This window comes from Sebastes umbrosus, chromosome 12, assembly GCF_015220745.1.
Source record: "Sebastes umbrosus isolate fSebUmb1 chromosome 12, fSebUmb1.pri, whole genome shotgun sequence".
In the NCBI taxonomy this organism is placed as follows: domain Eukaryota; kingdom Metazoa; phylum Chordata; class Actinopteri; order Perciformes; family Sebastidae; genus Sebastes; species Sebastes umbrosus.
This window is the reverse complement of record NC_051280.1, coordinates 32,450,824-32,468,941: the sequence shown is the minus strand read 5'-3', so window position 1 is coordinate 32,468,941 and position 18,118 is coordinate 32,450,824. Positions and strand designations below refer to the sequence as shown.

Genomic DNA, 18,118 nt, shown 5'->3' with positions numbered 1-18,118 from the left:
CTCCTGCTTTTTACGTGTGTGGGGTTTTGAGACCAATTAAATGCCAATTTTATTCAGGTCAAAAATGTAAATTAAGGGGTTGAGATGAACCTCAATGTCCCGGGTTAAACCCAGTCAGAGAATCTTTGCTGCACCCCTCTCTCTTTCCCTCATCTCTCCTCTATCGCTGGCTCAAAATGAGTAAATGAATGTGAAGGACTATTTCATTTTATTTTATTTAGATAATGTGTCTTGTGTTCCTGAAATGTGTGTATTTAATCAGGCAGTCAGCCCTGAAGAGGTTAAAAGAAACGAAGGTGCAGAGAGGCTGAGATATGTGACGTCAGTGATGAAGGGAATTAAGAAAACAAAAGAGGTCAAAGTCGTCTTCAAGGTGGCTGCCTTACAACACAACACAGTGTGTGTGTGTGTGTGTGTGTGTGCGTGTGTGTGTGTGTGTGTGTGTGTGTGTGTGTGTGTGTGTGTGCGCTGTCGAACAACACAAGCAAGCATTTAATTGTGGAACAAGGAGAGCCTTTCTTCTGAACCTCCACCTCTGGTTTCTGCACGCCGCCCACGTCCGCCCTCCCCGAGAAGCAATTAACAGAATCAAACGCCCTTGACCGCGGCTTCCTCACCGAGTCCGCTGAGGCTCGATTAGAAAGCCCCACGACATGCCGCCGTGGGGTGGAGGAAACTGACCACGACTGTTTGGGGAAAAAACATTATCTGAAGCAAAATTGTGTTCGGGGAACCCCCCCCCCCAAAAAAACAACAAAACAGGGCTTTTCCTCCAGAGCATTTATTCCCTCAGAGGGCCGACGTCTAACTGTGTTTTTGTGGTGAGCGCTGAGTCACACTATGAAAATGACAAACCCCGACTCTGCTGATGGACATTTTGTTTGACAGGATGCTGCTGGACGGCAGCGATGTTGTCGTCGTCAGTCTCTGAATGGGTAGAAAAACTGTGGCCTACGTCAACAGAACTAATTTCCACCTGCCATTCACAGGATGTTTCTATTCAGAGAGCTGCTGGACTGAACAGCGTGTCGGGGAAATATTTTTAATTCATCATTTAGCACCAACTCTAAAACTCTAATTTTGGTTTTACGACACATTCAGTGTGTGTTTCCATCAGCATAAAGCCTCGTCCACACTGGGAACGTCAGCAGTGCGTTCCGGCGTCCGTGTTAACAGGTTAGAGAAGCCAGACTCAGCTGCGTGTCAGCTGCGTCTCTTCTAGAGATTCGAGGTCTCGCCTATTTTTGATGCGAGCCGCGCGGTTCACAGCAACAACACACAGTAAAAGTGATCTATTGACTGTATATTGACATTATACCAGCTACATTACTACAGTTTCAATGTCTCTATCTGTAGAATATGTTATGGAGATGAAAAAAAGGAAAGACTTATTTTTAAATCAACATTTCCTGTTTTCATTTAAAAATAAAAGCCATCAAGCGTTTTTTTTTTCTGTGGACAGAATTCCTTCATTTGTTAAAACAAGGCTTTTATTCTGAAATATGTGCCGGACAGTGTTGTAGAACATGCAGTGACTTGGAGAGCTCCATGAATTAATATAATACAGGGTTTTAATTGTGGATTATTACTATTATTTACAAATTATCACGTTTCTTAACCTTTCTCCGTCTAAAATAAATATAACTTACATTTATAATGAAATGAAATGGCCATTATGAAATGCAAACTCTATGTAGGAAGAAAGAGCTGGCAGCAGCAGAAACCCCAGCTGGTGTAAACACCCGATTCGTGAATCACGCAGCCGCCACGCAACCCAGCCGCCACGCGATCCAGCCGCCACGCAACCCAGCCGCCACGCGACGCACGTGCTCCTGACGTTCCCAGTGTGGACGAAGTTTTGTCTTTGAAACAATACCCAGCCTTGACAGTTAAATCAACGCCTCTCTATACCCGTTTCAACAAACAGTGAACATTATAACCTTCACGGAGGGAGGATTTATAGCAGGTCTGTTGAATTAGACTCCTCAGGTTCAGTCTGACCTTCAGGTCTTGTGAAGGACACATCTTGCTGGTCTGCATTGTGAGCCAGGTTTGCGTCTCGCTGAAGGACATGTCTTTGTATCGTTACGGGCCCCGCTGGGCTCATAAGTCAAACTGATCTGAACTTAATTCAGTTCAAACCGAGTACAAAGGCGAGCTCGCAGGCAGCTCTGGCAACGTTTAAAAGGAAAATCCCCCTTTTTCATGTGCTAATAACGTCCACGGTCGGTGGAGGTTGATCTCAAGGTGATTTCTTTTGATGCACGGTGTGACACTTCTCATCAAACAGAGGCCTGTTATGCAAATCCACAGTTAAAAAGGGAGGAAAGAGAGCCAATATTTTATGTTTATATTACACCTCTGATTTTTGACACGTTAATATCCTGTTATCACTTTATCACTTTACACCACAATGAACTTTTGTACTTTTATTCTGATTTGGTAAATACCTTTTTGTTTTCTAAAGTCAAACTGAAGGAGCGCCAAACCCCCTAAACACGCCCCGGTTAAGGTGTAGTAAAATCTAATCGGGTCGAATCACATCATTCATCCACCTGTGATGAATTAAGGTGTTATGGATGTTGCTTTAGGAAGAGAAGAGCAAGCAGGAGAAAAAACACAAGGAGGGACACAAAAAAGAAAAAATACAGAGTCCAAAAATAGCTTTTTGTTCACATGGAAACCACCCGGAGGAGAGGAGAGGAGAGGAGGGAGAGGAGGGGAGAGGAGAGGAAATAGGAGAGAAAACAGGAAAGGAGAGGAGAGGAGAGGAGAAGAAACAGGAGAGGAGAGGAGGGGAGAGGAGAGGAGAGGAGAGGAGAGGAGAGGAGAGGAGAGGAGAGGAGAGGAGAGGAGAGGAGAGGAGACGAGACGAGACGAGACGAGACGAGACGAGACGAGAGGAAAGGAAAGGAAAGGAAAGGAAAGGAGGGAGAGGAGAAGAGAGAGAGGAGAGGAGAGGAGAGGAGAGGAGAAGAAACAGGAGAGGAGAGGAGAGGAGGGGAGGGGAGAAGAGAGGAGAGGAGAGCAGAGGAGAGGAGAGGAGAGGAGAGGAGAGGAGAGGAGACGAGACGAGACGAGAGGAAAGGAAAGGAAAGGAAAGGAAAGGAGGGAGAGGAGAAGAGAGAGAGGAGAGGAGAGGAGAAGAGAGGAGAGGAGAGGAGAGGAGAAGAAACAGGAGAGGAGAGGAGAGGAGAGGAGACGAGACGAGACGAGACGAGACGAGACGAGACGAGAGGAAAGGAAAGGAAAGGAAAGGAGGGAGAGGAGAAGAGAGAGAGGAGAGGAGAGGAGAGGAGAGGAGAGGAGAGAGTAGAGGAGAGGAGAGAGTAGAGGAGAGGAGAGGAGAGAGTAGAGGAGAGGAGATGAGAGGAGAGGAGAGGAGAGGAGAGAGGAGAGAGGAGAGGCAAGTAGGGGAGAGGAGAGGAGAGGAGAGGAGAGGAGAGGAGAGGAGGTCAGTTTTTGTTGTTTAGTCTCAAACCTTTAGAGGTTTCTGACCTCATCGGGACTTTCTCTGTTGAATAACAACGTTTAAATAAAGTCCATGTTTCTGAGTTGGTGGAGGTCACTGCTCGTTGGTGGAGGTCACTGCTCGTTGGTGGAGGTCACTGCTCGTTGGTAGAGGTTACTGCTCGTTGGTGGAGGTCACTGCTTGTTGGTGGAGGTCACTGCTTGTTGGTGGAGGTTACTGCTTGTTGGTGGAGGTTACTGCTTGTTGGTGGTGGTCACTGCTTGTTGGTGGAGGTTACTGCTTGTTGGTGGAGGTTACTGCTTGTTGGTGGAGGTCACTGCTTGTTGGTGGAGGTTACTGCTTGTTGGTGGAGGTTACTGCTTGTTGGTGGTGGTCACTGCTTGTTGGTGGAGGTTACTGCTTGTTGGTGGAGGTTACTGCTTGTTGGTGGAGGTCACTGCTTGTTGGTGGAGGTTACTGCTTGTTGGTGGAGGTCACTGCTTGTTGGTGGAGGTCACTGCTTGTTGGTGGAGGTTACTGCTTGTTGGTGGAGGTCACTGCTTGTTGGTGGAGGTTACTGCTTGCCGGTGGAGGTCACTGCTTGCTGGTGGAGGTCAATGCTTGTTGGTGGAGGTTACTGCTTGTTGGTGGAGGTCACTGCTTGTTGGTGGAGGTCACTGCTTGCTGGTGGAGGTTACTGCTTGTTGGTGGAGCCTGACAGGTAGATTACCGTGTAAACAGCTCTATCACTTAAAGAAAACGATGCGTATACGAGCCGAGCGTCTCTCATATTTCATATTGTTGTGCTTTGGCTGCATTAACCTTGAACACCTTCTGTTCCTGAACTCTCCACGTTAACTCAGAGTGACAGTAAAGAGGAGAAGAAACGAGACGGTACGGTAATAAATCTCCTCCTGTCCCCACAACACCTCAACACTGCTCACATACTGTACGATAAGAGACATCAAATAAAAGATGCAGAAGAGAAGAAAACTTGAGTTATGATCGGGTGAAAGTCAAGGACAGGACTTTGTTTTCTTTCCTCTCATTGTTCAATATAACAGTTGAGTTAAGTTTGTCACAACCTTATTTGAACTATACTCGTGTATTGTGTGTGTGTGTGTGTGTGTGTGCGTGTGTGTGTGCAGTACCTGTCCAGGTCGTCGCTGTCCTGCATGTTGAACAGCATGGACGGGATCAGCTTGTCCATGTGCTGAGGCTCCCAGATGATGGCCTGCAGCTCGTCGTTCACCGTTTTCCTCACCACGCCCTGCAGACCTTTGATCCCGGCCACGCGGATCCTGACACAGACACATGGTGCTGTTAGAGAGCCAGCTCTGATTTCTCCAGTATAGTACAATATAATGTAGTATAGTATAGTATAGTATAGTATAGTATAGTACAGAATAGTATATATAGTTTTGACTTTTGTTGGAGACAATGAATAATGTGTAATAATGTGTCTTGTAAGCCTGTGCAGGTTGGGTATAGTTGTATGCATTAGGGCTGCAAGAAATGTAGTAATTGTAAAATAAAAAAAAGTTAATTAAAGAAAGAAAAGTAAAAAAAAATTCTAAATAAATAAATAAAAAGTAAAAAAACAAAAAAGAAATTTACGGCTGCAACAAATAATCGATTAAATAATTTAAATTTTTTAAATATAATAATAATAACAATTTTTATTATTATTATTATTATTGTTATTAATAATAATCAAATCATATTTTTTTCAGGAAAAGATATACTTTTATTCGGCACTTTTTTCTTTTTTTCTTAAAAAAATATTCGTTTACATAAAAATGTTATCAATAAAACCTTTGAGGTACATTTTGAAGAGATAAAAAATAGGAATTTATTAATTTGCGAATAATTGCAATTAACTTGGACAATCATGCAATTCATTGTGATTAAATATTTGAATCAATTCAAAAGAAAAAAAGTAAAAAAATATAAAAAATTAAATAAATAAACAAATGAATAAATGAATAAATAAATAAATTAAAAAAGTAAAAAAAATTAGATAAGAAATTAGGGCTCCAACAAATAATCGATTAAATCATTAAAAAGTATAAAATATAATAATAATAATAATAATAATAATAATAGTTATTATTATTATTATTATTATCATTAGTTGCAGCCCTAGTATGAATGGCACAATAATGTCCAAACATAAAGCAAAGAAAAAACACAAAAAGAAACTGTCCTAATTGGAAAAGAAGCCAAACTGGTTGTTTGTTCAAACAGGGTTATTGCTGTCTTGAAAAGCTGTGCTCACGCAAGTGTCACTATCCAGTGAAGCATGAAGACAGCACTGGTAATCTGATCGATTTGATGCTGTATTCTGACATGAAGTAATGTCGAACTTATACTGCCTCTAAAAAGTATTCAGGTGGTTGTTGGTTTGGTTTGGTTTGGTTTGGTTTGGTTTGGTGTGCGTACAAACAGGAAGTGGAGACCGGGATTTGTGTCCCGTCTGCTTCTTCTGTATCAGCGTGAATTCACCCGTCAGTGTACTTTGAGAGTTTCTCTGCAGGGATGACTCACTCTGTCTCTCTCTCAACTTCAACTTCCAACTCCAAAGAAACTCATCTTAATAATATTTTAATATCATTTCCAGCACTACATAATATATTAAAACACGCACGCACGCACGCACGCACGCACGCACGCACGCACGCACGCACGCACGCACGCACGCACGCACGCACGCACGCACACACACTCCAGTCTCTCCAATGTGCCAGACAGAAAAAGCCTGGAGTCGACAGGGTCTGCAGAGCTCAGCCTGAGTCCGACTGCACCATCTACTATTTCTGTCTCTCCTCTCGGTTTTTCTGACACAAACAGCCGTATGAGCAATAATATGAAAAGCAGTGCGGGTGACCTCGCCTTAGGCCTAATCCAATAACCGCCAGAGAAAAACCTATTTGGGAATTCCTCTCCACCTACAGCGAGACGCCGCCGAATGTTATAATGAAATACAGGAGAAAAAAAAGCAAAGTGAGAAGTCATACTGTTAACAGCGGCGGCGGAGAGGTATCAAGCCAACTCGAAAATAATCCCAGCATCCCCAGGCTCTCACCGTACCACACACCCCCAACCAACACCAGCACTCACACACACATATATATAAATGGAGATTTCTATGCAGGTCTCAGCTGCTGCAGTCACATTGTTGTAAATAACTGCAGTAATACTGGAGGAGGGAAGTTATTCTCACGATGACTGAGAGAGAAGTCTTCAGGTATTGTTTTAATATACGCTGCTCGTCTGTATTAGAGGGAGAAGTCGTCTTGGAAAGTGCTATGCGGTGTCACAGCCTCACCTGAGCCTCGCTGCCGTTGCTAAGCTATTTTTACCAGCCTAACAATGCGGCTGGCAGACAGACAGACAGACAGATAGACAGGCAGACAGACAGACAGACAGATAGACAGACAGACAGACAGACAGGGAGAGAGAGGGAGAGAGAGAGAGAGAGAGGGAGAGAGAGAGTTTCTCTGCCTTCAAAATAATGAAGAAAGTGTGTTTGTCTGACATCCTGCTCCCTACAACAGGCTCATTTTTTCCTTAAATTGTTTCACATAGCAGGTGAATAATAAAACATGTTGGTATTTTGTTCATATGATCAATTACTCTATTACTATTATTATTATTATTTGGCTGTTCATTCATTGCCTGGCGATAATAGAGAGCTCTCTCTATTCACATACATCTTTTATTTTCTGCATTTCCGCCAAAGAATACACCTGGTAGCTCTCAATTCAGTGCAATTCAATACAATTATCTATCAATTAGGGCTGCCAATCGATTAAACACCAAACAGGTAGAGCCAGAGCAACACGACCTCCTCTCCACGTCAGATAGATAGAGCCAGAGCAACACGACCTCCTCTCCACGCCAAACAGGTAGAGCCAGAGCAACATGACCTCCTCTCCACGCACAAATAGATAGAGCCAGAGCAACACGACCTCCTCTCCACGTCAGATAGATAGAGCCAGAGCAACACGACCTCCTCTCCACGCCAAACAGGTAGAGCCAGAGCAACACGACCTCCTCTCCACGCCAAACAGGTAGAGCCAGAGCAACATGACCTCCTCTCCACGCACAAATAGATAGAGCCAGAGCAACACGACCTCCTCTCCACGCCAGATAGATAGAGCCAGAGCAACACAACCTCCTCTCCACCGTGGAACCTTGAGAGAGGCTTGTGACTATGTTATATTATACAGATGTTTCTAATATTGTATCTAACCGATGGACGGAGTTATGACCGGAAAAAACAATCAATCAAAATAACGTATTTGTTTACATCCCGAAACTTTCCGGCTCTACTTGGTTCTTTTCACTGAAGATGTTGCGTTGGGTTTCCTGGAATGTTTTTCCACCTATAAACAGCCTCGTTATTCCCCTCAAGTTCTTGTGGATTTGCTGTTTTATGTCTCTAAAGATTGCCGCGCACTACCCATTACTCTCAAATGATCCTCTTCCCTCGGCCTCAGATCGGTGCTGGCTCCATCTGCTTTCATTTCCTCAAAGAATGGATGCATCTTGTTGTTTGACTTTGTTTTCCCTGATCTCATGCTATTAATTTAGTGAGTCAAGTATTGTTTTTATTACTAATAGAAAAGATGCCAGAACAACAAAAACGAGATCCTACAGCGATAAAAAAGGGATTTCCTTTTCACAATAAGACATTTCAGGCAGGTAAACCTCCCACCCCCTTTTTTTGTAAATCACTTCAGCTTTTCACATCATAAGCCAAGTTGTCTTCTTCGTTTCATCATCAATGCGTCTTTCAAAATGCCCGCACTTCAATCCGAGTGCAGCGAGGCTCTCCCGCGGTGGTGTTGTGTGTGCTCTCAGTGGGAGGGAGAAGATCCATGAAATATGGCTATCAGGAGGAGATATATTTAATTCTGTATTCATAGGATTCAAGTGGGATGAGACCTGCGCTGGTGGGGGGTGATTGTGTTACAGCCCCTCCCCCCAGCTGGATGAGCGGATGGTACGATCCATCACTGCATTAAAAGAGGGGGGTTGTTTCTGACTCAGACTGTAAAACGTCTTCATAATAATAATCGGTAACGCTTCCTTTTACAGGTCTGCCAAATTTCATGCTAATTAGGTGATAATTAGCAATTAACCTATTTGAAAATTCTTTGGAATTACTGCCAGATTACGTTATTATAAACATTATTTAATAATTATATTCCGCTATTTCCCAATAGCTGGTAATGTATTTAATACATTTCCAGGAAAAGAATACATAGTTAATTGCTTTATTTCCATGTCTGCTGATAAATAGATGATATTTAGCAAATAACCAGGTTACATTTGTGTAGACGATAAGCTATTTTAGCATATAACGGTTAAATAATGTTTATAATAAAGTACATTTTGATACATTTTGTAAATTAATTACAAATTACAAGTAAATATTGGGGTAATTTGGCAATAATTCCACAGAAATTTCAAATAGGTTACTTGCTAATTTTCACCTAATTACCATGAAATTTGCAGACCTGTAAAATGAAGTGTTGACCTGCTATCTCCCCCTAAAGACCCCCTGTAACCACCTAAAGAAGACTAAAACAGGCCTATTGTGGGTCTCAGAGGGTTAACTGAGGGTTAACTGAAGCAGCTGATTTCTCCGACTCAATTCGACCCCATGAAGAGAACTAATCAGAGAAGCTATTTGCGGTATCAATGATCAATCAGCTGTTTTCTCATGAATGTGAACGGCGCTAACAACTGCTCCAGGGGGGGAGCCCAAAGAGTGAAATTAAACAATCCATCACACTGTCGCGGACCCGCCTCACTTCTGGAACTATATTTAGATTAGTTTTGCTTTTAAAAATGAAGATAATGAAAGAATCTGGGAAACAGCCGACACTCGTTGTTTTCTCTCTGGATGCATTCTGCACCAGTCGGACACAAGAAATACCCGTCTGGGGAGTAGGATGACTTCCAGTGGTCAAGTCAGGAGGATATTAGTGCAAGAAACAACTTTCTTTAACTCAAATGACGGCAGTAAATATCTAAATATAAATAGAAGAGGAAGTACTTAGTTACTTCTAAGAGTTTAGTCTAAAAAGGCTAAAAAAGACACATGTCTCATGTGAGAAGTGTCTCTGTCTTCTTACCTGGTCCTGGTCTCGGTCTCTTCGTGAGTAGAGTGGCACATGGCGCTGAACTGGGACACGAAGAAGTCGTAGCGGCGGTGGTAAGACGGCGTGTCCTCCTCAATGTTGGCAAACTTCACAAACTAGAGAGAGGACAGAGAGATGAGAGAAACGTTCATTAGTGTCACTAGTCGTAGGGCAAGTAGGCGATTTGAGGGCTGGATGAAGGGCAACGCCATCATTAGAATCTGTGGCCCCGACCATGGCTCTGAAATATCACTGAGTTAGAATCTATGGCCCCGACCACGGCTCTGAAATATCAGTAAGTTAGAATCTATGGCCCCGACCATGACTCTGAAATATCAGTAAGTTAGAATCTATGGCCCCGACCACGGCTCTGAAATATCAGTAAGTTAGAATCTATGGCCCCGACCATGACTCTGAAATATCAGTAAGTTAGAATCTATGGCCCCGACCACGGCTCTGAAATGTCAGTAAGTTAGAATCTATGGCCCCGACCACGGCTCTGAAATATCAGTAAGTTAGAATCTATGACCCCGACCACGGCTCTGAAATGTCAGTAAGTTAGAATCTATGGCCCCGACCATGGCTCTGAAATGTCAGTAAGTTAGAATCTATGGCCCCGACCATGGCTCTGAAATATCAGTAAGTTAGAATCTATGACCCCGACCACGGCTCTGAAATGTCAGTAAGTTAGAATCTATGGCCCCGACCACGGCTCTGAAATGTCAGTAAGTTAGAATCCATGGCCCCGACCACGGCTCTGAAATGTCAGTAAGTTAGAATCTATGGCCCCGACCATGGCTCTGAAATATCAGTAAGTTAGAATCTATGGCCCCGACCATGACTCTGAAATATCAGTAAGTTAGAATCTATGGCCCCGACCACGGCTCTGAAATGTCAGTAAGTTAGAATCTAAGGCCCTGACCATGACTCTGAAATGTCAGTAAGTTAGAATCTATGGCCCCGACCATGACTCTGAAATATCAGTAAGTTAGAATCTATGGCCCCGACCACGGCTCTGAAATGTCAGTAAGTTAGAATCTATGGCCCCGACCATGGCTCTGAAATATCAGTAAGTTAGAATCTATGGCCCCGACCATGGCTCTGAAATATCAGTAAGTTAGAATCTATGGCCCCGACCATGACTCTGAAATATCAGTAAGTTAGAATCTATGGCCCCGACCATGACTCTGAAATATCAGTAAGTTAGAATCTATGGCCCCGACCACGGCTCTGAAATATCAGTAAATGTAAACTGCTGTAAATCCCCCTCCGACAGCCTGAATTGATATTTAAATATCTAAAATCAGAGGTTAGAGTGGTGGCGTAGTTACTAATCGACCTTCACCTCTCAACAATGGAGAGACAAAACTGGACGTCTGAAATGGCGCCGAGAACACAAAGACACGTAGGACGTTTCCAGTGACTCAGAGTGAAAATAACGCCGAACTGGAACTGGAAGCGACGGTGAGAACGATAATAAACCATTATAAAGAGACACCCCCCTTTTTGTCCTGCCTATAATTTCCTCCCTCCAAAACAAGCGTCCTCTGGAGAGGTCTCTCCTCGCAGTCAGCTGTGTAGCGCTTCTCGCTAACCCCTATCATTGTCCACTGCAACAAATTGCCTCTGTACAGTTCGGCATTGGTGACTCAAAACCCCCCCCGCCGCTCTACCTGGTAATTTCCTTCCATTTTGTACCTAACCTTTTTTTCCAGGGCTAATGGCTCAGATGGAAGGAGGTAACGCCGGCAGCTGGCGAACAGGAGAGTGGCTTCCCAAACGTGTTACTGTGTTGCTGCAGCAGAGGAAGTGGGGGGGGGGGGATCCAGGCGCTAGACGCTGTAGAGGGTGGGGACTAATTACTGGGTTTTGTGTTTATGAGGTGCCGAGGGGGAAGTCTGGTCACGACTTGAGCGTGGGCGTCGTGTGGGGGTCGTGTGGGGGGCCCCTGAACGGATTTAGTTTGGTTTAATTCGGTCAAAAACTAAATATATATAATATACCCAACACAAAAATACAGATTAAAAAAAGACCTTTTCTTTTTGCCATGCTAGCTTCCATGGAAATATTAGTCGATTGGTGGGTCGGTCTGTCGTTTTGGTCCAACAAACACAGGACTTTCAAACAGGAAACCGCTGTTACGTTACGTTTCTGCACTTATGTTACGTTGTTTCCGTACTAGGGCTGTCAATCGATTATAATATTTAATCGCTTTTTTATCAGTTCTAAATGTACCTTAAAGGGAGATTTGTCAAGTATTTAATCCTCTTATCAACATGGGAGTGGACAAATATGCTGCTTTATGCAAATGTATGTATATATTTATTATTGTAAATCAATTAACAACACAAAACAATGACAGATATTGTCCAGAAACCCTCACAGGTACGTATGTATAATGTATATGTATATGTAGTATGTGTACTTACTTATGTATAATACAATATATGAATAGATAAATAAATAAATAAATATAAAAAATAAATAAATACATACAGAAAATAAAAATTGAAAGGAAAATGAATACATATAAAAAAATGTAAAATCAAAAATACATATAAAATAAGAGTGTAAAATAAAAAATATATGTTAAAAAAAATGTTAAAAAAAAGAAAATGAAAATGTAAAAGAAAAAATGGAACAGATAAAAAATAAATAAATATATAGATAAATAAATAAATATAAAAAATGTGTCAGTGTGCTGACTTGACTATGACTTTCCCCCAAACTGCATGTGATTATCATAAAGTGGGCATGTCTGTAAAGGGGAGACTCGTGGGTACCCATAGAACCCATTTACATTCACACATCTGGAGGTCAGAGGTCAAGGGACCCCTTTGTAGCCTCCTCCGTGACAAGCTAGTATGACATGGTCGGTACCAATGGATTCAAAGATATTGATACGTGCAGCTTCAATGCCTGTAGATGAAGCTCTCTGCAGTAAATATACATTAAACGTCTCCTCCCTGTGAGCCTCGAGGCCGTCCAGTCGCAGCTGGAGAGACTTTTGATGATTGTTGAGGGGAAAAAAAGTCCCCGTCTAACCGTTAACAGGCCGGGAAGGTCTTCGTCATTGTTACCTGAGTCAGGACTCACGAGGCAGCGCTCTGATAAACTGCAGATGCCAGGATTTCTGATAGTTGTTAACTTCCTGCGTACTTTCTCTTGACAAAACTGTCACCCGCTGACGAGAGGGAGGTGCAGAGATGTCCCTTTTGATGGGGATACAGGAAATGAAGCAATGGCAGGTAGAGGTATAGGCAGGGCCTCGGACAACATGCAATGGGTTGTTTGATTGCAGGGAACTTTGTATAAGAAGAAAATGAACGGCGCTATTTAAATTCAAAGAAACAGAAAAGTCAACCTCGCTCAGCTTGATCACTGTGAGGCTGTCAAAATTAAAAGTGTTGCTTTTTCTTGTTAGAAAAACTTGTGGTTTCACGACCTCACAAGTTTTCACCTCTGTGCTCGGTGAAGCTTCAGACATCTCGCAGCCTCCATTCGAACTTTCAGGAAATGAGTGTTTGACACGTTAAAAGAAGAGGAGGATTTGTTTAATTGACTTCAATGTTTCCAAATGCTCCGTGTGCTTCTGCTCTAATATAAAGAGTGGATGGGTAATGATCAACTTAACCAAAGTGGCGATGTCTGTATAAATGGGTTTTACTCTTTACCACTCGTTGTGTAGTCAGTATGCATGGATGAGTAAAAACAGCTCATTTCACGGAACGTTTTAATGCCTCTTGTGTTTCTTTTATTGAGCTCTTTAAAATGGCCTCGGGGAGGTAAAACACATTGTGCTGGTGTTTGTATCACTCGCTCTCATTTTCTCATTGTAGAACATCCAAACTGCTTTACCGCGAGGCATCGCTGAGGCATGACGCTGGTTGCTTTTTGATTAGTCTATATATATATATACTGGAAAAACAAAGTTCGGAAACTTGTGTTTGGTGGATTATTTCTCTGTTGTTACAATGCTAATGGTCATTGTATTTTACATCGTTGGAAAGCCTGTTTATTTACCTTCACAATGATGTCCAACTTGTAAGGATCATGTATTTGTGGGATGAGCAGCACAGCTGATTATGTGGGTAGCACCCAAGAAAAATTTGACAAAATGCTCTGCCAATGGTAAACAGTGTATTCTCATAAGGCTACCAGGAAGCCTGCAATGACTGCCCTTCACCGTCAGGCCCGTTTGCGCTGGTGTTGACAACACAGACAATGGAACCTGAACATATGGGGGAATGTCATGTCCAGTGATGAGTCCAGGTTCTGTCTGCCAAAGTTGGACGGCAGGGTCAAAGTATGGAGACAACGTGGAGAACGCTATGCTGATTGTTGCACCGAAGTTTCCGAACTTTCTTTTTCCAGTATATATATATATATATATATATGATGAAACCTCAGCTCCAGCCGTAATGACCCACGCTTTACTTAAAGCACTCATCCTCTTCACGTGAAAGGCTTCGTCTTCTGTTCAAGTGAAATGCAAATTCAAGAAATATTTTTAAATTTGAAACATTTTAAATCATTTTTCTTTTTCTTTTACAAGTTAAAAATGCTGAAAATGATCCAGATTAAAGGTGTCGCTATATACCGGTACTGATGATAACTGTGGTATTTTAGAAATGATACATTGATATCATGTTAATAATACGTATATGATAATATTATGTAAATAATCCAGCACCTCTTAAATCATTTTATATTAAAGTTAACGCGTTCACGCAAATTCGTTTTAACGCCACTAATTTCTTTAACGTTGGGATTAACCCAACTTGTGATATTTATGTTGTAGCAGGCTCAGTTTAAAAGTAATCATGTCATACTAGCTTCTTGTGAAGGAGGAGAAATAATAAGCTCCAAACTTGCGCTAAACTTTGGCAAATTTTCAAAAGGGGGATCTGAGCATATTGTTTTATGCTAAATGCAGTACCTGTGAGGGTTTCTGGACAATATCTGTCATTGTTTTGTGTTGTTAATTGATTTACAATAATAGATATATACATACATTTGCATAAAGCAGCATATTTGTCCACTACCATGTTGATAAGAGGATTAAATACTTAACAAATCTCCCTTTAAGGTATATTTAGAACAGATAAAAAATGTGTGATTCATTTGCGATTAATCGTGATTAACTATTTTAATCGATTCACAGTCCTAAAATATATATATATATGTAAAAACCCTCTCTTTTTGTTAAGCTATTGTGGTAGAGTAAATGTTGTATCTTGCTCAGTATTGTATAGTTTTTTGCACTTTATCTTTTTGCTATCATGGTATAACTTCCCACTGGGATTAAAAGTACTCTCCATCAACAACGTTACATTAGTGTGGAAAACAATTTACAAACGTCACTAACCTAACTTACAAAATACCGGTCGCCTGGCTGAAACCCTGTGTTTGTTGGACCAAAGCGGTGGAACAACAGACCGTCCCACCAATTGGCTCATATTTCCATGGAAGCCAGCATGGCAAAAAAAAAAAGTGCAATTAATTTGCGATTAATCCCGATTAAATATTTTAATAAACTGAAAACCCTAATTTTATAGTAGCATATCTTTGGCAAAAATTATGTTGTCAAGCTACTATTTCCAATAATAATAATAATAATAATAATAATAATAAATTGGATTATATAGTGCCTTTCCAAAAGCAAGAATGATGCTTTGGGGAACAAATGTGAGTTATTAGAACCCTGCATGTGTAAAGAGTTTTATCTGATGTGATGCAAAACACAATTCATTCCAATGAATTGCATTTTAAACGTACTCTTGTACACACTTGCAATATCATAACACTTCAATATTTTGTATTTTGTGTGTAATTTTCTGTGTCTTAATGAAAGCGCATCATACTGCTTGTGTTTCACACTTTTTCTTTGAATTCTGATTCCTTTTGGTGATTTAAAGAGCGTCTGATTTTGGGTCCGAGCTTCTCAAACATAGGAAAACAAAGACTTCACTGTGGACTGATGAAGGTCCGTCTGTTAGAAGAGGAGCCGACACGTCATCGGCCATCTGTGAACTAACTGATAATGTGTGAAATCACAAGGGAAGAAGGACAACAAACGCTTCAGGGGGGGATCTAACAGAGGAGATACAGATTACTGGTAGCGTTCACTCAGATAACTTTTAGTTGGTAAAGCCCATTTCAGAAGTGTTGAATTGGGCACATGTTACGGGAAATTAAAGGGTAATCTCGTCTCCATTTTGTTCCAAACTCTTTAAAAGGTGCAAGATCTGGCCAGAATGTTAGTTTAAAACATTTAATAAATGAACTAACATTACAGCCCGTTCGCACGAAAGGGGCGTATAAATGCCACGATAATGTGCAAGGCGTTTAGCGTGCAATAAGTACGCCTTTCTTCATTTCCGCGTGTCTTTTGTACGCCATGTATCCTGTACTGACTGCAGTGTAAACGCATCCACGTATGAATGCTACGGTAAGAGTTAGTGACGGAGTTTAAATATGAGAGAAAGACCACATAAACACCGGACTTTTAACCAGGAGACTCGTGTTCGAGGCCGTTGTTGACCGGCGCTTTGATGTGTAAGTTACATTAGTGACATGTGTCATGTGTTTTTTGTTGACGTTTGAGACGTGTTTTCCATAGTTGTTTTTGTACATGTTTTACTTTGTTTACCGACTTATTTTAAGCCCAACCATGATGTTTTCCCCTAACCCTAACTAAGGAGTTTTGTTACCTAAACCTAACCAAGCTGATCTTTTCCTAAAGCTAACTAAATAGTGTTGTTGCTTTAACCTAACTAAGTAGTTTTGTTGCCTAAACTTAACTAAGTAGTTTTGTAGCCTTAACCTAACTAAGTAGTTTTGTTGCCTAAACCTAACTAAGTAGTTTTGTTGCCTAAACTTAACTAAGTAGTTTTGTTGCTTTAACCTAACTAAGTAGTTTTGTTGCCTTAATCTAACTAAGTAGTTTTGTAGCCTAAACCTAAACAAATCAATCTTTTCCTAAACCTAACTAAGTAGTTTTGTTGCCTTAACCTAAGTCGTTTTGTAGCCTAAACCTAACTAGGTAGTTTTGTTGTCTAAACATAACTAAGTCGATCTATTCCTAAACCTAATTAAGTGGTTTTAAGAAAACGCACAAAAACTACGTTGTCGTAAGTCGTGCTGAGCTTCATGAAAACAAAAAGATAAATTCACGTCCATGTAAACGAATCTAATAGATTAAATTTAGTGATTATTTCACGAACTGCCGTGACACTATGTTGTCATTTTATGATTTATTACAGTAAATATATTACTTATTGGTCCTTTAAACTCATTAAATAAATGTCCCAGAACTTTTTTATTATCCAGAAATTGTACGCAGACCTGATGAGGGAACTGATAAAAAGAAGGAAATGGGGAAGAAGTTTGAGCAGACAAGTAGAAATAGAGATTTTCTTGGCACAGGCTATAAATAAAGTCCCCTGTGAGTGTGACTCAGTGGCTTCATGAGCGTGGACTGATGAGTGTCTCTTCTATTGAGACAGAGTGGAGGGGAGAGACACTTCTAGCCGTCGCACTCTGCCAATTTCCTTGTGATAAAGTTAACTGGCAGATAAATGTGGAAACGGCGAATGGCTGGCAGCACCGACAGGAGAGAAACACTCCGGTGACACGCTGGGCAGGGTAAAAATAGAAACGCTGCTCTGTTGTTAAGAAGGAGAAGTTACATTAAAAGGTGATAAATGGTGCATGTTTTTTAATGAATATGTCAGTCTCAGATTGATTAGTGGTGTAAGCTATTTACAGAATGATTCATCCAGTCCACCCACGAGGTTTTCTTTCTTTCCGTCTGTTAGTCAGCGGAATATTTCAAAAAGTTACTGCACAAGATTTGGTGGAAAGTTGGTTTGTTAGAGTTCAAGCTGTGAATCTGGAGCCCAGAGCGTCAACCGTCTGGCAGCTCAAAACACCTTTTACCTAAAGGTCCTAAAGACGGAGAGGTAGAGCTCACACTAACACACTAACACTAGACCATGGGGAAAAGTTGAATCATCCACTTCTAGGGACTTTTACTTTGGAAAATATCTAAATTAATCCAGTAAAAATGTTTGATTTTCAGCATGTATGTAGTCAGAGATGTCCTGAAGTCAAATATATCAGGATCATTGTCAGGAATTATTTATTATCCAGCAACCCAGAAATCAAAGAATAAAGACATTTCCCTCACAGATTAGTGGGATTTTATATTTAATCTATAAGGGACATGTAATGTTTTATACTTCTGGTGAATATAATCCAATCAATCTTATTTCCATAGATGTATTTTGTATATACAGTTCCCTTTGTTAACACCTTATTTTGAAAACCTGACGTAGTTACTACTTCCTCTAACTTCTCCAAGGTGGTCTCTAGCTCTCCCGTCAGCTCCGTTCTCTTTATCCATCCATGGTCAGCTCCATCGGGGCCGTTTCAATGCATTTAACAGAAATGTCAGTATCTGGGTGCTCTACAGTCGTAGCGTCGGCTACATTTGACCACGGAGACGAGAGCG

General features: G+C 41.4%; 1 protein-coding gene across 3 annotated transcripts in view; it reads right to left on the bottom strand.

The window, feature by feature from the left end:
* efr3a (EFR3 homolog A (S. cerevisiae)) overlaps positions 1-18,118 on the bottom strand; it is a 127,403-nt gene that overhangs the window by 46,215 nt on the left and 63,070 nt on the right. For all 3 annotated transcript variants that reach the window (XM_037787406.1, XM_037787408.1, XM_037787405.1), the window contains 2 exons: positions 9,598-9,719; positions 4,603-4,752 (listed from right to left, as the gene is read on the bottom strand). In XM_037787406.1, the coding sequence (XP_037643334.1) occupies positions 4,603-4,752; positions 9,598-9,719 (272 nt within the window). The remainder of the gene's footprint in view (positions 1-4,602; positions 4,753-9,597; positions 9,720-18,118) is intronic.